Below are 23592 nucleotides of genomic sequence, written 5' to 3'. Positions count from 1 at the left end.
GGCGACAGAGCGAGACTCTGTCTCAGAATTACATATATATGATAAAATAATTAGTGTTTTATTCACTTCTCCAGCAACCTTATCCACTAAGGCACTGGGAGAAAACAGAGGCTGGAGACATTGTCTGTGATGCCATTGACCCAGCCTGCCAGAGCCGAGAGGCAGAGAAGCCCCGGCAACCATGCGGTGACCTCCCTAGGTCTGTGGCTCATGGGTGGAGCACCCGGCCCTTTCCCTGCCTGGTGCCCCAAGAACTCGACCCCATGGAGGGTTGGCCATGAGGAGCCCCAGTGGATCTCAGGGGGACAGAGGGAGAGAAGTCAGCAAGGAAGGCTTGACTTAGAGTTCTTACCGCATGTGTGGGACCCTCAGGCCTGTGAGGACTCCCTGGCCTGGAGGTAATCGGCTGGGAAGGGAGCCAGGCACACAGGAGGGAGTCACTGCAACCGGCCTGGCCTTTGGGATGGGTGGGATCACGATGCCCCCCAGGGACTTCTGCATCTTCTCATCACTGCAGTGCAGGTATTGCCTGGAGATCTGTGCCTGGGAGCAGAGGTGGGACAGGGGTCTGGCCTATGGAAACAGCCCACGGTGAACGCTCACCTCCCAGGCACCTTACACAGTGTGGAGCCTGCTGTCTGTTTTTAGCCACATCACCCTAGGACCCCCAGGAGGCTGACTGCTTCCTTACCACTCCTGGTGAGGAGACTGGCAAGCCATTTTGTGACTATTATTATTTGTTTTTCTGTTCTCATTTCAGAAAAATCCTAGAACATCAGAACTGGAAGGACCTTCAAACACATCTGGTATAAACCTCTTTGTTCATAGATGTGCAAACTGGGGCCCAAAGAGGGGTGTGACTTGCCCAAGGTCACACAGCCAGTGAGGGGCAGAGCAGAAACCAAGGCCCAAACGTGAGTCCTAGCCCAGCATTCTTTGCCACACTCTTGCTTAAAATGGAGAGGGCCAGAAAGCAGGAGGAATTCTGGAACATGTAGACTAGAGAAGGCCTAGGGGACCACCAGTTCTAGGATAAAGGTCATGCAGCCTCTGGCACAGCCACCCAGAGCCCCCAGGCCAGCTATGGAGGTTTGGGATGCTGTGAGAGGTGGTGAAATCAGAGCCTTGAGCCTCTCCCAGTGCTGTCCCTATCCTCACTGCAGACCTCGGGACACCTCCAGGGATGCTCAGGGCATGGAGTCAGGGGTTGGTGGAGGCTAGAAAGAAAGGCAGGAGGAAGGGGGACAAGAAGCTGAGGACCAGACTCCCAGCAGTCGAACTGCCTTACCTCCTGAGCACCGGGTCTCAACTCGTGAGGACCCGGAATGCTCCGCAGCAGGTCCAGGCCCTTCTCTTTGACTCCACTGGCCTCGGGGGTGGTGGGGATGCTCTGGATGGGAGGCATCGGCCTGGGCACCCTCAGCAGCCTCTGGGAGGTGGCTCGGGGGATGGTGCTCCACAGGGGAACTCCTTGGGGGCCTCCCCCTGGATTCAGAGAGGCTGTACAGGGATGGGGATGGGAAATCAGTTAGTCCCAGAAGACCAGGGAGTGGAGGGGGGATTCAGACCCCAGCAACAGGGCCTTCTGCCCTGGGAAGGACTGGGATGGCGAGGAGAGAGGCCAGACCTGCCCCCAGCCCCACCACTGATAGACTGAGCAGACAGCCGCTTCTGAGCATCTGTGCCATTCCAGAAAGTGCCAATCCAAGTTACCTGTTTAGGATTCAGAGGCAGCGTGGGAAGGAAGGGAAATAAAAGCAGTGCCAGATCAGGAGGAAACACGGCAGGTCCTGGCCGCGGGTAGAAGCTATGTGGCCTCAGGCAAGCCACTGTCTCTCTGAACCCCATTATGCTTCTGTGAAATGGGGTGATTCAATGACACCACTTATATAAGATGCCAGGCAAGTACGTGGCACATGACAGGGGCTGATAAATTACTTCTGCTCCCCTTTCCTTTTCGGCTAGTGATGTGGAGGCATAGCTGTTTTGACACAGCTAACATAGTCTAAGACAGGCCGCCACACTTCCAGCTCCTTTCTGAATGTTTCAGGTGCTCAATAGACATTCCAGCGCCCTGTGCCCCACCGCACCTCACCCAGCAGCCATGCCTCAGGCAAAGGCACAGGGCAAGAAACACTGGGGTGGGCCAAGAGCTCAGGGTTTTCTTTGCAAATATTGGTGATGAGGAATTAAAAAAAAAAAAAAGACTAGCATTTCAACTTTTGTTCTGGCCTCATCAAAACCACTGCATCAAAACAGCCAAGTCAGGCCAGGCGCAATGGCTCACATCTGTAATCCCAGCACTTTGGGAGGCTGAGGCAGGAGGATCACTTGAGGTCCGAAGTTCGAGACCAGCCTGGCCAACATGGTGAAACCCCATCACTACTAAAAATACAAAAATTAGCCAGTGTGGTGGCAGACGCCTGTAGTCCCAGCTACTTGGGAGGCCGAGGCAGAAGAATCGCTTGAACCTGGGAGGTGGAGGTTGCAGTGAGCCGAGATGGCACTACTGCACTCCAGACTGGGCAACAGAGCAAGACTCTGTCTCAGAAAAAAAACAAAAAACAAAGATTAGCTGGGCCTAGTGGTGGTTGTCTGTAATCCTAGCAACTCGGGAGACTGAGGCAGGAGAATCGCTTGAACCTGGAGGTTGCAGTGAGCCAAAATCGTACCACTGCACTCCAGCCTGTGCGACAGAGCAAGACTCTGTCCCAGAAAAACAAAAACAAAAAATAAACCAGCCGAGTCAAAATATCTTCTGTTCCTGCACACTTGCTCCCCTCCTGGCTTCTGGTGCTGGTTCTGTTCTGTCTTGGAGCACTGTTGTGTTGTGGTTAGCCTGTGGGGTGATGAAAAGATGGAGAAGAAGGACTGTGGTCAAGTGGAGACCATGTCACTTGTCGGGCCACCTTGGGCCCCAGCTGGGTGAGGGTACGGAGGAGTCAACTCGGCCTCAATGCAGGGGCCAGAGCAGCCCCAACCCTGCTCGGGAGCCAGAGATCCCCTGGCCCTCCATGCTTGCTGAGGGAACTGATAAGTCTACAGGTCACTGCCCATCAGAACATTAGGTAGAACAGCTCCATTCTTTTTTTTCCCTGCACTGGAACTTTATAAAAAATAAACGAAATGACTAGAAAAAGGCTTCAAACCCCTAAAGGAGAGAGTTGTTGGTGTGGCAGCTCTAGAAGGTGCACCTTCTGCAAGTTCTAAGGAAGCTTCTCGGGCACTCCAACCCCACCTGCTGCCTCCATGATATCCAGCCAGGACCATTCCTCCCAGGGGCTCCCTGGCATCCTCCTGGGCTCCCTAGGAGCTGAACATACCCCACAACTCCAGGGAGAGGCTCGGCAGGGGGAGTAGTCTGCACAGGGGAGGGGAAGAACAGCCAACGACAACCCCAGGCTTGACGGCAGCAACCACCTGCCTCTTGAGAGCACTTCCCCCTTCTTCCTAAGACCTCAAGACTTCTTATTCCTCTTGTTACCCAAGAGTTCATTCAGCTAAAAAGAACCCATATGATTCACCCAGAAGAGGAGAGAAAGAAGGAAAATAGTAACAACGTATTAAATTCTTCCCATCTGCCAGGTGTTGAGAATTCTGTGTACAAGTTTTCACTAAACCCCTACAGTAACACAGAAGTATTATTGATAGTGTCCCCATTCCACAGAGGAGGAAATTGAGGCCTGAAAAGTTACCGACTTGCCCAAGGCCCCAGAGCCAGTGAGTATAGGGACTAAGATTTGAACTTTGCTTGTCCACCACCCAGATGAGAGAGAGTATAAAGCGCCTGCTGTTGAATCCCTTGTTCATCTGCTCAACAAACATTTCTTGAGAGCCTCCAATGTGCCAAGCGACTGTGCCTCACACCGAGATCTCGGTCACTGCCCTCTTGGAGCTGACAACTACATGCAAGAGTCAGGTTTTAAACAGTCACTAAAGTAAAGATATAAATGCAAATCATGAAAAGAACTGAAGGAAACAAATGATAGGGCATTATTGGAGAGCATCCTAAGGGGCAAATTCACATTGGGGAGTCAAGGAGGCCTCTCTGAGGAGGGCTTTGAAGCCAACAAGAGAGGCAGGATGGCGATTTTCAGAGTGGGAAATGGAGGAGGAGTGGGGCAGGAGCAGCAGCTCTAAACCTCAGGCAGGAAATAGCCCACAAGCCCCAGGCCCTGGACAGCAGAGACCAAAGGCAGAGAGTGACACAGTTGGTATGAGGCCAGGGCCAGAGGGTCTTGTGCATAAGGGAACATTTGGGATCTTAGTCTAAGCACATCGAAAACCCACTGGCTGGTTTTGAGCATAGTGGTGGAAATGGGAAGAACATTTGTTTAAAAGGATCCTTCTGGAGCAAGACTAGAAGGCGCAAGGGTGGGAATGAAGAGGCCAGTCAGGAAGCACTGCAGAGCCCAGGAGGGAGGCTCAGCTCCAAGGAGGTCACTGAGGTCACAGAGAGGGTACCTGGCGTGTGCCCACCGATCACCCCCAGGGAATCCCAGCATGCCACCTGGAAGTCTGCTGACCCTCACAGCCCTGGTGGCCTGGGGGCCTGACCTGGAAGTGGGTGGGTGAGGGGTGGGCAAGGGCCAGTGCTCACCTTGGGAAGACGCTGCCAAGCCCTCTGAGAGCCTCCTTTTCTTGAGCTTGTCCTTAATCTGGGTGGTGTCCCTGGCCACGCTATTGACCTCTGACTCCAGAGAAGGGAGGAGCACCAGAGGCTGGGCCCCCAAAGACAAGGCCCCGAGGTTCCTGGGGCGACCATTCCTCTCCTGCCAGCCCTTGGAAGAGGTGTCCAGCTTGAGGCCACCCAGCTCTCCATGTCCACTCAGGAGCTGTGATGGTTCCTCATTGCACAGTAGGGTGCTTGGCTCAGGCTGGAGGGAACCTGAGGGGGACAGAGGTGTGAATGGCTTGGCACGCAGTACCCAGGGTGGCACCAGGCACCAGCAAGCTCCTTGACATTGCTTCCTTTGAACAGGCAGCCACTTGCCTGGTGAGACCCAGTCATCTAATGTTTCAGTCACTCCTGGGGGCGAGTCATTCATTCGACAGTGTCTCTGAAGCACCTAGTCTTCATAAGACCCATACCACGAGGTGCTCAGAACAAAAGGGGGAATCCACATGCAGTCCTATCGCAGCACAGACAAGAGGCCATGAATCATAGGGAAGGTCATCTGCCCAGGGACCACCATCCACCAATCTCCAGACACCACCATCCACCAATCTCCAGGGTCCACCACCCACCAATCTCCAAGGACCACCATCCACCAATCTCCAGGATCCACCACCCACCAATCTCCAGGGTCCGCCATCCACCAATCTCCAGGGACCACCACCCACCAATCTCCAGAGACCACCACCCACCAATCTCCAGGATCCACCATCCACCCATCTCCAGGGACCACCATCCACCCATCTCCAGGGACCACCATCCACCAGTCTTCAGGGTCCACCATCCACCCATCTCCAGGGACCACCATCCACCCATCTCCAGGGACCACCATCCACCAGTCTCCAGGGTCCACCATCCACCAATCTCCAGGGTCCAACAAAGTCATCAGATCCCTGAGCACTGACCTATGCTGAGCACAGGCTGTAAGCAGGAGCTCAGGAGTCTCAGAGCAAATCACCCCCACCCCCGGCAGACACACCAGATGGGAGAGAAACAAAACGCTCAGCACATTTAGAGGAGGAAAGAGGCTCTAGAAGACCTTCAGGAAGTGGTGCTTTTCACCTGGGCCCTGGGGGAGCCCTGGAGCAGAAAGGGGCAGGGAAAGCATTCAGACAGGCGGGCTCTGGAAAGCTTGGCCACACCCCAGCCCCGTCAGAGACCCAGCCCCCAGATGCTGGACAAGTGGCAGAGACGCTGAGTGGACATCTTGAGAGGGGCCCCCTCCCCATTGCCACCCTGGGTGCTGAGTACACTCCCAGGTCCAGGCGCATGCAGAGCCCTGCTCCCTATTCCTGCTGGTCCCCCTCTGCACACCTCCAACCTCTGAGGCACAGGGTTGAAAAGAACCTGCCTTTGAAAGAATCAAAGGGCATTTTCAGCAGGAGCCACAGGAAAATGACAACTGCTGGTAGCTTGAGAACACAGCCAGTATCTACCACACTCCCCACTCCAGGATGAGGCCAGGGGCCCTGACCAGGCGGGGTCTTCCCATCTCACCTTCTCCATGAGGCAGACTGGCATTGATGCTTCCAGGAGGGAACACCCGGGGCCCAGCACTGGTCTGAGGGATGCTCCCGCAGTACTCGGCCACAGGGGCCAGGACCTTGGCTGGAGACAGAAGCACAGGAGAGCAGCACCTGAGAGTCCTCCAAGGCCAAGACTGGAAGCAAACCAAGAACACCCGGCCATAACCCTGAGCATTCCACCCCCCAGTGTCCCTGCCCAAAAACCCAAGGCATGTGGTGGCCCCACCCACAACACCAGAGCCTGGCAGGGTCAGGCAGGGTGCCTGTGATCTCCACCAAATCCCTCCAACCCCACTTACCCCAGCCTCTTGGCCTGGCTGCCTCCTCCTTCCTCGTACCCTGGCTTTGCTCCAAACCCCACTCCATCTTTTCATCTCCTTCATGGGCACCACTCTTCCATCACCCAACATCACTGACCCCTGGAGTGCCCATATCCAACCTCTGTCCACCAGCTGCTCTCCCCAGGCCACTTCCTCACTGCCACACCCTGCAGATAATCCCCTACCCTATGGCTTCCACCCTGACCAATCCCACCCGTTGCAGAGCAGAGCGTCAGATGACTTTGCCAACTCCCTTTTGGAAGTCCCCAGGCACCTCATCAGCATGTCCTACACTGATCTTCCCTCTTCTCTCCTAACCTCCCTCAGCTCAGCAAAAGGCACCCTCTATCCCCGACACAGGGATTTGTGAACGCTCCCTGTGCAGGGAGACAGTAGCAGGCAAGGCTGACTCAGTCCTCAGTGAGATTTGAAGTCTGGCGGGGAAGACAATGATTAACAAGCAACGACAGTGTGGGGCCTGGGAGCCCAGCCAGAGATGGGGACAGAAAAAGCTTCCCAGAGGGCAGGACCACTGAGCTGAGACCATAGAGGGAGCAGGAGTCAGGAAAGAGGAGGGGAAGCTCAGCTAAGGCATGCACTCCTTTAAGAAGCCTTCCATTTTTTGCCAGTTTTTAAAGAAGATTCTCTGTTTTTTGTTACTGAGTTGTTTGAGTTCCTTATATATGCTGGTTATTAATCCTTTGTTGGATGGATAGTTTGCAAATATTTTCTCCCATTCTTCACTTTATTGACTGTTTCCTTGGAGGTACAGAAGCTTTTTAGCTTGATGGAATTCCATTTGTCTATTTTGTTTTTGTTGCCTGTGCTTTTGAGGTCACTGCTGGGTAAATATCCAACAGAAAGTAAATCAGTACATTGAAGAGCTATCTGCACTCTCATGTTTATTGCAGCATTATTCACAATAGCCAAGATATGGAATCAACCTAAGTGTCCATCAACAGATGAATGGATAAAGAAAATGTGGCACATACACACAATGGAATACTATCAGGCCATAAAAAAGAATAAAATCTTGTCACTTGCAGCAACATGGATGGAACTGGAGGTCATTATCTTTTTTTTTTTTTTTTTTAAATGGAGTCTCAGTGGTGCAATCTTGGTTCACTGCAACTTCCGCCTTCTGGATTCAAGTGATTCTCCTGCCTCAGCTCCCCCGAGTAGCTGGGATTACAGGCGCCTGCCACCACACCCGGCTAATTTTTTGTATTTTCGTAAAGACAGGGTTTCACCATGTTGACCAGGCTGGTCTCAAACTCCTGAGCTCATGCAATCTGCCCACCTCTGCCTGCCAAAGTGCTAGGATTACAGATGTGAGCCACCATGCCCAGCCTGGAGGTCATTATCTTAAGTGAAGTAAGCCAGGCACAGAGAGACAAACTCGACTTGTTTTCATTCATATATGGGAGCTAAAAAAGTCAGTCTCACAGAGGCAGAGAAGAGAATGGTGGTTACCAGAGGCTGGGAAGAGAAGGGGGTGGAATGAAGAGAAGTTGGTTAATGGGTACAAAAATACAGTAAGAAGGAATAAGAGCTATTGTTTGATAGTACAGTAGGGTGACTATAGCTCGTAATAATGTATTGTATAATTCAAAACAGTTAGAATTAGAATGTTCCCAACATCAAGAAATGGCCAATGGTTGAGGTGATGGAAATCCCAGTTACCCTAATTTGATCATTGCGCCTTGAATGCCTGTATCCAAATACCACACGTACACCCAGAAAATCTGTACAACTATTATGTGTCAGTATTTTTAAAAGAGAAAGAGAAACCCCTCTCCTGTGTTCCCACAGCCCCAGGCACACCCCCGTGACTCTCTCTTCCCCACAGCTCTCTCTGCTCCTGCCCTGCAGCTTCCCTAGGAACAGGCACTGTGTCTTACTCATCTCTGTAGTACTGTACCTGCCGCTCAGCAAGCACTTCACAAACGTGGGTCCCACACCCTCCCGGCTCAGTCCTTCCCAAGAACACCTCAGGACCATCCATGGGGCCCTAACCCACCACCTGGAGAAGCCACCACACAGGTGGAAACCCAGCTCATCTACCCCCAGGCTGAAAGACTCCTAGTCTGGGACTCAGGAGCCTGGGTTCCCACTTTTTGCCACCTGTGTGACCTTGAGGAAATATGCTAACTTCTCCGAGTCTCAGTTCCCACATCAGTAAAGCAAAGGAGTTGACAGCACTAAAGGTTCATACAACATCTTTATCCTATTTCTAGATTTATAGATTTTTCTTTCTAAGATCTCAGCACCTCCCACTTCCCCACTGGAATCTACGTTCGGGTGGGATCTGATTTAGCACTAAAGTAAGCAGGTGTTTTCTGATTCCTGTGTCGAAGCCCCTGGGAGCTCGGCCGTGTACATCATGTACTGTCTCCTGAACCGCTGCTCTGGCCATCCTGCTGCTCTGCCTTCCTTCCAAATGGCCATCTGGCCCCTGCTCCAGCCCCTGCAGGATGAAGCAGCTCTGCACCTTGCTAGCACCCATTTCATCTGGGGCAGGACCAATCCCCTCACTTTCCAGGGGAAACTGAGGCTCACCCAGCCGGCTCCCAAAAGCAGAGCCAGGCCTCGAGGCCCATCTCCTGATGCTAACTGGCCACACACTGCTCCCACTACTCCATCCATTTGGCAAAGGAAATAGAGCCATTCACTCTCCCTGAGGCCCCGGCCCACATCCCCTGCCCATCCACATACCCTTGACCACAGAACAGAATTAGCCCCTCAAGAAACCAGCCACCCTGCTGCAGAGAGTGGAGGCAAAGCTCAGGCCAAGGCTCTAGAACACTCCAAGCACTCCTAGGCCAGGGAGCCACCCAGAGAGCCAGCTGAGCAGCAGCACGTGGGTTACTGGCCAGGGCTGGAAAGGCACGGCCACCTGGCTGCATCTCCCAGCAGCCTTCATCCCCACGTCTCCCTTGTTCTGGCCTCTGGGAGTGTCCAAGGCAGGTCCCCTAGCCCGGAAAGCACCAGCCGCAGGCCTCCTGTGGTGCCCCTTACCTTTGGGGAAATCATCACGGGTGCCCATGTCCTGGGTGGAGAAGGTGCCTGCAAGGTTGCCCAGAGGCAGCAGCTATTTCTGGGTGGTGAGTACAGTCCTTGGGGGTCTGGAGGGCTCCGACCTGTAACATCTGGGACCTAAGGATAAGAAGAGAAAGGAGAAGTCAGTAAAAGCAAATTAACACTTCTAAACTACTTCACAGAAAGCCGGTCAGGAGCTAAAGCATTATTGTCATGAAGAAATTGGCCACTAAACTGAAGGATGCCATTTTTCTGACATTGGACTCACAAATGTTTCAGTTCCCAAGTGCGAGGCCACGTGGTTTTGGGAAGAGTTCGTTATGAAGAGTGTCAACAAAACGCATCAACCTGCCGTCCCTTGTCACTGAGACATGGACACACCTTTAGGGTCGTGGGGAAAGATGATTTTTTTTCAAGGTAGTGTCTGACACTTTGTTTCTGCGGCAGTTTCTGTTTGCTTCCGACGCCCCTCAGTCCGCCAGCTGCCCTGAAAGCTCATGGCAATGTTGGCCTCTGTGACCACTCATCCCACAGGTGTTGGCGGGGCCTCCTGGACACCGGCTCTCCAGTCTCTCTCGGGATGTGTGGTTATGACCTCCGTGACGTTCTTGGTGCTCATTCTCACCTGACTGAACAAGCCACACCTGTGACCCCCTCAGCCACTGCATTGTCCACACCTTGATCCCTCCTGCCCTCCCCCTTCAGCCTCTGGGGTCAGCCGTCAGCTCTTGCCCTTGACCTAACGTCATTGTCTCTCCATGTGACAGGGTCTCACTGCATCCTCTGCAGCTTCACACAATTCTATGAATCCTTTGCTGAGATAATGGCAACCATTTTCCCCTGACAGTTAATGGAGGTGCCCTCAGAGCTGATCTGTGGTAAGACCAGGGGTGAAGCCCACAGCTCCCAATTTCTACCCCAGAGAGGAGCTCTCATCCACAAAGCGTCTGCGGACAGGGCAGGAGCCTGTGCCAACTCCCTTTTCTGAGCAAGAAATCCCAACTCAGGAACTGAGAAACCTGCCTTCCGTTTGGAAGCCAGCCAGCCGCTGCCCCACCCAGGCCCCAGAAGGCAGAGTAGCTCCTAGTAACCCTCGACCCAAACACAGGTGTCCAGCCCAGCGCCGGGCCCAGTGCAGCACCCAGCCCAGCACCCAGCCCAGCTTGGCCCCAGCCTGGTCTCACTTCTTAGAACCTCAAGACACGAGTTCCCTGTCTGAGAATTTTCCTCACAACCAGGGAGAGGGGAACTCTCTGTTTAGTATCTACTGGGATAAGGATGTGGCCACACGGTGGTGAAAAGCAGTCCTGAACCCCTGTGAGACACGGCACCTCTCCCAGGCAAGGCGAGGGAAGATTCTATTCCACAGATACCGACACCCCAGACTTCACCCCCTGAGCTAGGGAAGAGGCTCAAGAGATTGATCAGGCAGCTGGTTTCCAGACAAAGCCCAGCAGGAATGTGGCAGGCTGGCACAGACCTTCCATGGCTGAATTACAGCAAACAAGCTGGGGTCCTGGAATTTGGGGGCTGTGAAAGCCACAGGCCCCACCTGTTCCCCGTATCTCTAACCAGAGGATACACTTTCTATGAAAATTATATGCAGAAAAGCAATATTTAGCTACAGTCCTTGTTCTCCTTAACTGCAGATTAGAATAGCCTGGAAACTAATTAAAATTATAGATTTCCAGGCCCCACCGCCAGCCCCTGCTGAATTAGGTCTAGGAAATAGGCCACAGGGATTTTTTTTAAACTTCTGATTTTTTTTTTTTTTTTTTTTTTTTTTTTTTTTTTTTTTTTGAGACAGAATCTCCCTCTGTCGCCCAGGCTGGAATGCAGTGGCATGATCTTGGTTCACTGTAACCTCCACCTCCCAGGTTCAAGCCATTCTCCTGCCTCAGCCTCCCAAGTAGCTGGGATTACAGGCAGGCATGCATCAGCATAGCCAGCTAATTTTTGTATTTTTAGCAGAGATGGGGTTTCACCATGTTGCCCAGGCTGGTCTCAAACTCCTGACCTCAAGTGATCTGCCTGCCTCGGACCCCCAAAGTGCTGGGATTACAGGCATGAGCCACCACACCCGGCCTTACCTTCTGATTTTAATGTTCAAACAGGATCAAAAAATCACTGGCCTGTAGTTCAGATTCACTTTATAATAAGACCTCGGCCCTATTTCTTACCCTAGACTGTCAGAGTGGTCATTGCTGCCTCAGTTTCTCCAAAGTGATTACCCTCTAGGAGGCTAAAGAGAAGACTCGAGCTGCCTGAGGGTACAGGATGCTTAAGTTTCAACAGCCACCCCTACTGCAATGGGCCTTCTGAACAAGACGGTTCTCCCACCGTAGCCTCCTCAGTGGTCAGAGGTCAACAGGCCAAGTCAGCCCAGGTTCCCCCTGGCCCCAGGACACCAGCAGTATGGAAAGGAAACCTGGAGCCATTCCATGGCTTTTTTGCCAAAGCATCCCGTCTAGCAGAGCCCCTTTGAGACCCTCTCAGGGTCTACACCTTCGACCCTTCAGGCCCCAGGGTCTAGGGCACTCCGAGGTGCCCGCCCTAGAGGAGGCCAGAGCTGCTATGGACAAACAGGCCCGACTAATGTGGGCGCAGTGAGAGGCACCACCCCAGGAAATCACTCTGGCCCAGGGGCCTGTGGGAACTGAATGATCCATATCCAAACTATAAAAGAATCAGGAAGTCCAGCACAAGTGTGGACAGAGCACAGACTCCACTGAGCACCTGACCCCCAAGGCACAGTTCACCGAGGCCCCATCGCACCGGGCACTGCTCTAGACACTAAGGCACTACTCTCCCCTGTGAGAACAGCCAGCCCCTGACCCAAAGGGCTAAATGAGCCAGTGGATTCTGGTGACCAGGATCTTGTCCTCACTTCCTGATGCTCTGAATTACTCCGCCTGGCTGGCTCCTCCCCTCTCAGCCTCCGTTTCCCAGCCCAGGGAATGGGGTGACCCAAAGTAAGTGGCCGTTGTCCCCTCCCCCCGTTAACGCTATGGCTGCAGAGGTTCCATAGTGACTGGTGCCACAGGAATGAAGAAAGGTGACAGAGGGGACTCAAGTGTCAAGTGGAAAGGGAACAAAAGCTAGCTAGGGCTGGCCCAGTAAAGAAGTTCACCCCAAGAACAAAACCCCAACCGCCCAGGCCTCGCACAACCCACAGGGAGCCCACAGTTCCACGTCCACCTGCTCCCGCGGGGCGGGGCGGGGCAGACCCAGCCCACCCACCACAGCCCTGGGGCTGCCGCTCCCACAGCTTCTCTTGCTGTCATGACACCACGCGCTCTGACTTTCAGAGACCTCTGAGACGTCTCCAGCCAGAGTTCTCATCTCCTCAGACAAAGCTCATGCCAAGGTGACAGAGAAAGGAAGGGGGGGTGAGCTAGGCTGAGGGAAAGAGTGGCAGAGTTTACAAACCCTCATTCTGGAACCAAAAACATGGCCCCCACTGACATACTCTCGGAAGAGAGGCCTCAGATCTAGGCCCCCTCCCGTCTCACACCCCACGAGCCAGTATGCCCCCGAGAGCCCCACTCAGAACTCCCAGAACGCTGGCTGTGGGCTCAGACACAGGGGGCTGGAATCCTGCCCTGGGCCCTCTTGTATAAACTTGGGAAGCTGATTTAATTCCTCTGAGCTTCAGTTTCTTCATCTGAAAAAAATGTCCTAACAAGGGGTTTTGTTAGGAATAAATGAAGTAATGTTAGAAATAATAGTCCTATTGCTGGCATACAGTAATTGTTCAATAATGTCAGGTGTGAATCTTCCTTCTCCTTCCCTGGGGAAAAGCAACCCCCCCGCCCCCCACTTCACACACACACACACACACACACTCACTCGCATGTCCATACACCCACACTGTCTTTAAAGTTATGACAGACCAGGTGACACAGATGCCTCTCATGCAGAGGAGACAGATATGTCTATAGAATAAGATGCTCAAATGAGATGTTGCCTTTGACCCCCTCCAGCTCTCACCCATGAGCCCACACTTCTAAGCGAATGCTGTCTGTAATGCCAAGCAGAGAAGGTGAACGTTCACTGTCACGCCCGACAGGATGAAGTAACCCTGCTGCAGCGATGAGCACTCAGGGACACCCTCCACACTGTCTGACTAGGGCACCGGAGATGCTCCACGGAAAAGCAGCATCCGTGCTAGGCCTGGAAGTGGGATCAAAATGGGTAGGAAATGGGGTCTAAATGGGTAGGAAGGAGGAATGGCGTTCCAGGCTGAGGAGGCGGCCTGAGGAAAGCACGGAGCAGATGTGCCTGTGAGTCTGGGGTCTGGCAAGAGGACCCAGGCCTGGGAGCGGGATGAAGGGCCATCGGGGGAGACCCAGAATGCTCTGTGAGAGGGTCAGGGCTTGCCCTGCAGCCCAGGGGAACTCTGAAGACTGTTCAAGGAGAGGAATGGTATTATCTGACCTGCAGTTTCATGCAGAACCCTCGAGTGGGGCCTTGAAAGAACTTCCCAAGGAAGGGGAGCCTCTGACAGAATTACAGCACTGAAATGTAGAGATGTTAGCCCAGCCTCTGGACCAGGCACAGAAAATAAACAACTTAACCAGGATTTGACACTGATTATACGCACGGTTTAGACCGGACAGAACATGCCTTCCTGTATCTCGTGCTATCTCCCTGAGGATAAGAAACAGCTACCCACACCTGCAATCACCATACACATACATCTCACCCCTCCACCCACCTCTGCTCCCCTCATGGGAGGCAGCCCAGGCCGTAGACCTGCAGGGAGGACCCTGGATGTTGTCAGATGAACAACTTATGAGACTCTGACCTCCAGAGTTCGGCCTGTCACTGAAAATCTGAGATTCACTCACTCGTTCAAACATGCCATAGGTACTAAGATATGAAGGGGAATAAGACTAAAATCCAGCACCTGCAAGCTGTGTGACTGAAGGCACATTGTTAAACTTCTCTGAGCCCAGCTCTTTTAACTGCAAAGTGGAAATAATGCTGTAATCCCGGCACTTTGGGAGGCCAAGGCTGGCGGATCGCTTGAGTTCGAGACCAGCCTGGGCAACACAGTAAAACCTTATCTCTATAAAAATGCAAAAATTAGCCGGGCGTGGTGGCTTGTCCCTGTAGTCTCAGTTACCTTGGGGGTGCTGAGGCAGGAGGATCACGTGAGCGCAGGAGGTCAAGGCTGCAGTGAGCCGAGATTGTGCCACTGCACTCCAGTCTGGGCGTCAGAGACCCTGTCTCCAAAAAAAAGAAAAAAAGGAGATAATGCTTATCTCACTTCAATATTGCATTCAATAAAATATGAAAAGCGGGCCCAGTACAGCAGCTCACGCCTGTAATCCCAGCACTTTGAGAGGCCGAGGTGGGTGGATCACTTGAGGTCAGGAGTTAGAGACCAGCCTGGCCAACATGGCAAAAACCCCATCTGTACCAAAAAATACAAAAACTAGCTTTGTGGTAGCACACGTCTATAATCCTACCTACTCAGGAGGCTGAGGCAGGAGAATCACTTGAACCTGCGAGGTGGAGGTTGCAGTGAGCTGAGATCAGCACCACTGCACTCCAGCCTGGACAACAGAGCAAGACTCCGTCTCAAAGAAAAACAAAAACAAAAACAAAACCTGGCCTCAAGAGAGTGCCCAGAGCTAAGGAACGTCTCAGGAAACAGCAGCATTGAGCAGAGATGGGTAGAGAAGGGGAGGCCCCAAGGGAATCTGAGCAAGGACAGCCAGGGAGGTCAGGGCAGTTGGCGCCAGCAGAGCCAGATGAGCAGAGAGTGGTTAGAGGTGTCAGCTCAGCTAATTGGATGTGACCATCATGGAATCATCGGGAGCTTAGTGTGAGCAATGTCTGTGCCTGGGGAGGCATGGGGGTCGCAGAAAATCACTGAGGTCTGAGGTATGAGTGGAAGGTTAAATAGAGACGGTGAGTCCAAACAATGCTGGGGAACTTGGATGGGAAAGGCAGGAGATTGGAGAGTAGCTGGAGGGGAATGAAGGGTGGATGAAGTTGTGTTGTTTGCTTGTTTGTTTGTTATCTGTATTTTTCAGGGAGATTCTAGAGCAAGTTCACAGGAGGAGGAGAAAGGGCCAGAAGGAAAAGGCTGAAGACCCAGGGGAGGGAGGGGAGCTGATGGAGCGGGAGCCCAGTGTTAACAGCCGAGGGAGAAGGGCACAGGCTGGGCCAGATGGGAGTGCCAGTCCTCAGACCCTGGAGGAAGAGCCAAGGGTCCTACAGAGGGAGAGGTCAGGAAGAAAGAAAGAGCACGTAGAACAGCCTTGATATTGGCGGTGAAGAGGAAGGTGAGTCTGCTGCATGTGAGAGCTGGACTTGGGAGTGTGAAGTTCTGAATAGTCACGGGGGCATATTCTGACTTTAGAAGAACCAAACCATTGCTTTCCTTTCCTCTCCCAGACGCCTCCATCTTTATTAGGAGGGCTTCTTACAGGCAGCACCTACCCTCGTGATTTCAATCGCCATTTGATTATTGGGACTTTCAAGCCTATAGTGGAGCCAAGACCTCCCTCTCTGGAGCTGCAGACAAGCTGCGAGGAGGCCTGGATGGCTCCACCTGCGTGTCCATCTTTATTAGCTTAGGGGCAGGGCTGGTTTCCACACTGACCCTCAACGCGGCCACTCCTAGAGCTGGCAGTCCCAAGAGCCACTTCACCCCCAACTGGGAGACTGATATCCACACCCACCAGACTGCCTGTGGGGGTATCCAAGGCCCTCCGCCACTCAGGCCCCTGACTCCAGCTGTGACTGGCATGTGGGGGCCAGCAGGAAGGCTGTTCACAGATGAGAAGCACCCCCACCACAGCTGGACCCCTTTACCAGCTCTGGAGCTACCACCACTGCTGCAGATGGCGTCTCCTCTACCATCATGAGATCAGGTGGGCTTAGTACTCCTGCAACCGCTCCGTTCTCAGACAATATGAGGTGCAGCCAGCCAGCAATTCCACAGAATGCAGACAAAGGGACAAACAGTGCCAGGCTCGTGGCAATAACGCAGTTAACTGCAGTGTGACTGAATGACTGAGTTCAAAACTAAAGCACATCTTCCAGACAGTCTTGTTGAGAAGAAACTAAGTGAAGGAATTAACATTTCTTAGTTCCATTTTGCTTTGTGCCCAGGCAATATACTACATGCTTCCAAAGACTATGTCATTGAGCTTTGGAAATAGAGAAAGAAAGTACATATTTTCATCCTCATTTTATAGACAAGATGATTGAGGCTCAGAGAGGTTAAGTAACTAGGTTGAAGCCACAGAGCTACTAAGTGGAAGAGTCAAGGCTGATGGTTTCTGCTCATGGAGGTGGTAGTATTTCAGGGCATTCATTCAGGAGTCAACGGGGTTAAATTCCATCACTTCCTAGCTGCATGAACTCAGGCACATGGTTAAAATTCTCTGAGTCTCCATTTAACTGTGAAATGGAAATAATAATATCTATCTCCAAGGTTATTGAGAATATTCCAAAAAATATGAGAAACATTTCATAGGCTGATTGGGCCCAAGGGCCCAGTCCACAGTGGCTATTAATAGTATTGGTTGTTTAGTAACTGTTTTGCTGTGTTCAGATGTTCAGGAAGAAAGAGGGGAAATGTCCCTTTTGAAAGTCTTTGGGCCAAGAAGCTACAGAGGCCTGGCTGAGGCTGGACAGCAACACGGAGGTGCCACCTTGTGCAGCAGGAGGTCCTTCCATTTCCTGAGCTGTCGAGGGTGAGCAGGAAGCAGTGGGCAGGCTGGGGTGGGACACTTACATCAGGGGTCAAGTACCACGTTGCTGGGAAGAACCTTTAACAGAGCAGTCTGTGCAGGAGGCAGTTCACACCTGAATCTAATGACCTCCCAGGACAGGGCAGAGGAAGTGGTCAGAAACCCAAAGCAGCTCTTCCCAACTGTTTTATGCCCAGCGCGGCTGAGGAATGTGGCCATCCATTTGTAATAGTAGCTCAGTGTGGGTGTCTCAGGTTGGGGGTGGATGGGCCACAGCATTTGAAACTGCCCCCCACCAACCCTAGGAAATTCTGATGTGATCATTAATGGTCTAAAAGATATAGGAAAGCCTAGGGTGAGAGAAAGCTTTATTTAGGCTGTTTTTGAAAAACAATGAGATAGGTTGCAAGCAGGGCCGCCATGTTTGATTGTCTAGGTTGGGCACTGCACAAGGGCATCCTAATTAAGGAGACATTTCTCAATCTCTCACACTACAACCTTTTCTTTTTTTTTTTTTTTTTTTTTTTATTTGAGACACAGTTTCACTTTGTCGGCCAGATTGGAGGGCAGTGCCATGATCTCAGCTCACTGCAACCTCCACCTCCCAGGTTCAAGCAATTCTCCTGCCTCAGCTTCCCAAGTAGCTGGGACTACAGGCATGTGCCACCATGCCCAGCTAGTTATTTCTGTGTGTGTATTATTAGTAAAGACAGGGTTTTGCCATGTTGGCCAGGCTGGTCTCGAACTCCTGACCTCAAGTGATCCACCCACCTCAGCCTCCCAAAATGCTGGGATTACAGGCACGAGCCTCACACTACATCTTCTCCAAAGTCCTGGCAATGTTGTTTTAGACAATGACATATTTGCACATTCATTTCAGTCTTTTTCTGATGAATAGAAGAAAAGTGTCTTGAGAAAGAAACATCTTTTTCTAATTCACAAAGGGAACCATATGAGTGGGCTGTGGTCCTAGTAACGAAGGCTGTGTAACTTATATATAAATTTACAAAATTCAAAATCTTCTGAACCTACCCCCACCTTTGTGTATGGTGTTGTTGCAAATATAAATTAGAGATAAATCAGAACTTGGGCTGGTGATTTAACAGAATTTCCCATGCCTTTCTCCTGTCACTAAATTTCAAGCTGGAAGGGGCCTTGGAGGTCAGCTAGTCTCCTTCCTTATAAATGAGGGGTTAATCTGAGGCCCACAGAGGCTGTGTGACTTACTGTCTTAGCCTGCTCAGGCTGCTATAACAAAATACCATAGAATAGGTTACTTAAACAACAAAAATTTGCCTGGGAACAATGGCTCACACCTGTAATCTCAGCACTTTGGGAGGCCGAGGCAGGCAGATCACCTGAGGTCAGGAGTTTGAGACCAGGCCTGACCAACATGGCAAAACCCTGTCTCTACCAAAAATACAAAATTAGCTGGGTGTGGTGGTGAGTACCTGTAATCCCAGCTACTAGGAAGGCTGAGGCAGAGGAATCACTTGAACTCGGGAGGCAGAGGTCACAGTGAGCCGAGGTCACACCATTGCACTCCAGCCGGGCGACAAGAGCAAAACTCCAACTCAAAAACCAAACCAAAACAAAACAAAAAAACAGAAATTTAGTTCTGGAGGCTGGGAAGTCCAAGTTTAAGGTGCTGGCTGATTCCGCTCCTGGTGAGGACTCGCTTCCTGGATTGCAGGTAGCTGTCTTCCCTTTGTCCTCACACGGCAGAGACAGAGACAGCAAGTTCTCTGGTCTCTTCTTCTAAGGGCACTAACCCATCATGAGAGAACCACCGCCACGACCTCATCTGAATCTAATTACCTCCTGAAGGCCCCACCTCCTAATACCAATACATGGGGGGTTAGGCTTTAACATTTGCATTTGTGGGGACACATGCATTCAGTCTATAACACATACATAAGGCCATCAGGAGCCAATGCCTATCCCAGGGCCCATAACCCTGTAGGCATCACACTGGCTGGCAAGGCCTCCAGCAGGACGGAGAGGAAAGCTTCCTTCTCCAGCTTCCCATCAAGGCCCCCACAAAATGGTCACCTTGCCACTGCAGTGCCTGGTCAGAGCCCATGCAGTGTGCTCCCAAGGACTAAGGTTTTGGAGGGGTTGGATGCCACTGCATCAATCCTGCCTGAAATCACACAGCCATTGGCTGGGGCTTGGAAGTCTTCTGCTGGCCCTGAGATTTCCACCGTCGAGGTAAGAGTTATCCCAGCACTTGATCACAGTGCTGGAGTCTCGAATGAAAACGGCTTGGCCCACTGTCCCGGGAATGTCTTCTGCAGGGTTTGGCTGGTCAGTTGAGGATTCCTGCCTAGTAGCAGGTGCTTGAATCTTCAAACTATAGACTGTGAACAAACACCTGTACTCGGAGGATCAGAAGGGACTAGGAAGAAAGAAAGCAACTTGTCTAAAATCTCAGCAAAGATGTATTGACATGACTCTAGCATCTGAATGTCTGTCACATCCCAGGAAAGGGCTCTTGGCAAAGGCCTCCCTGCCAGAAGCTCAGAAGACTTCAGACCCGGGCCCTGTCCCTTCCCAATGGCCCATGAGAAAGTCAACTTTCTTTTTTTTTTTTTTTTTTTTGAGACGGAGTCTCGCTCTGTCGCCCAGGCTGGAGTGCAGTGGCCAGATCTAAGCTCACTGCAAGCTCCGCCTCCCGGGTTTATGCCATTCTCCTGCCTCAGCCTCCGGAGTAGCTGGGACTACAGGCGCCCGCCACCTCGCCCGGCTAGTTTTTTGTATTTTTTAGTAGAGACGGGGTTTCACCGTGTTAGCCAGGATGGTCTCGATCTCCTGACCTCGTGATCCGCCCGTCTCGGCCTCCCAAAGTGCTGGGATTACAGGCTTGAGCCACCGCGCCCGGCCGAGAAAGTCAACTTTCTTGAACGGGAGCCAGAGTTTTGCATGTGCCTCTCCAGGAAATACACCAGGTTTTGCCTGGGAAATGTAAATGGCTTCTGTGGAGGGACATTTTTTTTCTGTCTTTGTTTTATTGAAGAGAAATCCAAGACCCAGGAAGGGATGTGAGTTGGGCCAAGAACCAGAGGTTTTAAAACACAAAATGGGAAACTCAGACTTCCAGACAGTGGCTCTGTAATCCAAACACTGAGAAGTACGTGGAAGAGTGATTGGTCCTCCAAGAAGAAGAATGGAGGTGAGGGATGGAGGGTGAGGAGGGCAGAGAGAAAAATGGGGCTCAAAAGCCTGAGCACCATGAGGGGCTGAGATCACAGAGAGCAGAGGAAGGGAGGCACCCAACAGGAGAAGAAAGTGGGGAGGAAGAAGGGCTGGAGGCAGATGCCCAACCCCCTGGTAATCAAGAAAATGCAAATGAGATGCTACCACCATCCCACAAAGATGGGCGAAAATTGACATGGGTGGCAATGCCAAATGCCTAGTGAGAGCACAGAGCAATGGGAGCACTCACGACAGCTGGCAGGTGAGGTACAAATGGGCACAACCCCCTAGGAAAGTGGTCTGGCTTTACCTGATAGAGCTAAAAATGCACAAACCTAATGTTCAGCAATTCCACTCCTAGGAACCCACCCTTGAGAAAATCTTGCACAGGTGATCCAGGAAAGGAGCTCAAGAGTATCCAGAGCAGCTCCATGGATAATGGCCAAAATCTAGAAAAAAATCTAAATGTTCAACAGGAAAATGAAGGAATCAATCATGGTGCACTCACAACATAGAATATTACAGGGTAATGAAACAAACGACTGCCCCACTGAACACTATGGATGATGCCACAGCGTAATGTTTTGTGAAAGGAGCCAGACCCGAAAGACTACACAGAGTATGACCCTACTTCTACAAAGTTCAAAGGTAGACAAAACTATATCGAGTGTTTAGAAATGCGAACATAGGCCAGGCGTGGTGGCTCACACCTGTAATCCCAGCACTTTGGGAGGCCAACGCAGGCAGATCATCTGAGCCAGGAATTCAAGACCAGGCTGAGCAACATGGAAAAACCCCATCTCTACAAAAAAAATATATATATATATATATTATATATATATATATATATTATATATATACACACACACACACACACACACAAAGATTAGCCGGGCATGGTGGCGTGCACCTGTACACCCAGCTACTTGGGAAGCTGAGGTGGGAGGAACACTTGAGTCTGGGAGGCGGAGGTTGCAGTGAGCTGAGACCATGCCACTGCGCTCCCACCTGGGGGACAGAGTGAAACCTTGTCTCAAAAAATGAAGTGAAATTAAATTAAAATAAAAATGCAGACATAGATGGAAAACTTGATAGAAAAGCAAGGAAAAATTAGTAGCGTGATTAACCCTAAGGGGAAGGGAGGCAGCTGTGATAAGGACAGGGCCCATAGGGGTGGGTTCTGGGAGGCGGCCAGTTTGTCTGTTTCTTGGCCTGGGCGGTGGCCACATGGACATTCACTTTATAACTATTCCTCACACTGTGCATGCATTTTATGCATTCTTCTGTCTGCAATAATAAACTTCCAGCCTCTGTGCTGGTGATCAGAGTCTGGTGCCTCTGAGGTGGCCGTGGTGTCAACGGGAGGATGCGCTGCCCTCAGAGACAGGTCTCTCCAGAGCTCAGGTGGACATCTCCCCATCCCTTGCCCCCAACTACCTTCCCCTTTCTTCAAATCTTCTAGTCTTGGGATCCATGGGCTGAAACTGAGCCAGTCCTGGGAGCCAGCCAGCCTGTGGCTAGAAGGCTGCAGGGCCGTCTCCTGCAGGGCATTGGTGAGAAGGGTGAGGGACTACCCGGTTTGGGATAGAAACGATTATGGGACCCTCACACCACTTCCTGGAGCCAGGCACCAATGCCCTGTGGCCTGCCTCAGTGATGCTCCGACAGGATGGGCCCCAGTCCCTCCCCTCCCAGCGCTCCTGAGGAAAACGCAGCCCTCTGAGGTCCCCCGCCAGCATCAGCCCTTGTCCTGGAGAAGTGACTGGCAAAAGCTTAGTTTCAGGAGACTGAAATGCACTCCAGAAAGGAACACGCCAGTCTCCACCAGTGACAACAGCATCAACAACAGTAACTTCCGTTCTGCACATGGGCTAACGTGCCAGCTGCCCTCCTGACTATCTCCATGCTCACACACGGCACCAAGAGAGGTTTTTTTTAAACCCCTCTTCACAGATCAGAGACCTGAGGCCCAGACAGGCCAAGAGCTCAAGTCCACACAGCCAGAAAGAGGTGGGGTTAGAATTCAAACCCAGAGCAGAGCCCCTCCAAGGCCTATGCTCTCACGGGGTGCCCTAGCACCCTAAGCACAGGTGCCATCCCCACAGCATGCCCCCACCCCTCCTGGCACCATCGCCCACAGCACCCCAGGGAGCCGCTGCCCTGTGAAGGGTTCACCCTGAGGCAGAGAGCACTGCCGACAGAGGCCATGACTCAGTGAAGGGGCCAGCCCAGGCCAGCCCCTCCTTCCTTGGCTCCCAGTGCTCAGAGAACAGTGAGTCCAACCTCCTCCCCAAGAGCTGCCACATGAAGGCCCAGAGAGAGTCAGGGACATCCCCACCATCACACAGCCTTCATGTCATGGCAGGATGCTTTTTCTTTCATTGTGCCTTTGTGCCTGCTCCAGTTCGGGTTCTTCTCCCTCCCTCCAAGGACTTCAGGGGTCCTGACCCGGCCTCCCATTCACCTCCCCACAACAGATGGCTTGTTGGACCTATCGCCTCTCACCTCTCTGTCCAGAGGCCAAACCCCTGTCACTGGAGGAATCCAGGGTCCTTGGTCTCTACCGAGACGTTGATGCTTATGGGCCCAGGGAGGCAAAGATGGGCAAGGGAGGCAAGCCCCAGGCCTGGCTCAGCCTGGCCCCCACCAGCCACGCAGTCCTGGGCCGCAGCCTCCTGTCTTGCTCAGACAGGGAGCAGGTGCTGGGTGGCCACGAGCCCCGCTGCTGGCGTGCTCCAGCTCTCAGCAAAGCTCTCCTTGAATAAACAAGGCTGCATAGCAACCACTCATTGAAGGAGCCCATAGCTCCCTGTGTGGGGGAGAGACCGAGCCGAGAGACTTTTCCCCTTGGTCTCATTGCCTCTGTGGCTCACTGGAGCACAGGCACTCCCAAGTGGCCGGCCTGTTCTCTGGGGTCATGGACACCACAGAAAGAGACAGCACTGGGCCCCCCTGCCTGGTGACTGCAGCCAGGAAGTGCATAGCTGGCTTGGCGCAGGGATGTTGTTGGCGGTAGAACCCCTGGTTTTGTTTACATGGCCTCTGGGCTCAATCTGCTTCTGCTTACTAGCTCTTCTAGAGGCAGAAAGGCGGAGTGAGCATCCAGACCTTGGCAGCAGGCAGAG

At 52.2% G+C, this 23592-nt stretch overlaps 1 protein-coding gene across 3 annotated transcripts in view; it reads right to left on the bottom strand.

The window, feature by feature from the left end:
• The window catches only part of TOGARAM2 (TOG array regulator of axonemal microtubules 2), a 72791-nt gene extending 49557 nt beyond the window's left edge, over window positions 1-23234 (bottom strand). For 2 of the 3 annotated variants that reach the window (XM_010371168.1, XM_030921840.1), the window contains exons 1-5: window positions 9540-9567; window positions 6173-6283; window positions 4601-4888; window positions 1289-1500; window positions 353-543 (exon numbers count right to left, since the gene is read on the bottom strand). In XM_010371168.1, the coding sequence (XP_010369470.1) occupies window positions 353-543; window positions 1289-1500; window positions 4601-4888; window positions 6173-6283; window positions 9540-9567 (830 nt within the window). Of the gene's footprint in view, window positions 1-352; window positions 544-1288; window positions 1501-4600; window positions 4889-6172; window positions 6284-9539; window positions 9678-22972 lie in introns of those variants that run through there. The other variant, XM_030921839.1, reaches the window with a different exon arrangement.
• Between the last annotated feature and the right edge of the window lie 358 nt (window positions 23235-23592).

Source organism: Rhinopithecus roxellana, chromosome 17, assembly GCF_007565055.1.
Source record: "Rhinopithecus roxellana isolate Shanxi Qingling chromosome 17, ASM756505v1, whole genome shotgun sequence".
NCBI lineage: Eukaryota > Metazoa > Chordata > Mammalia > Primates > Cercopithecidae > Rhinopithecus > Rhinopithecus roxellana.
Note: the sequence above shows the minus strand (reverse complement) of the source record. Positions and strands in the feature narration are given on the sequence as shown.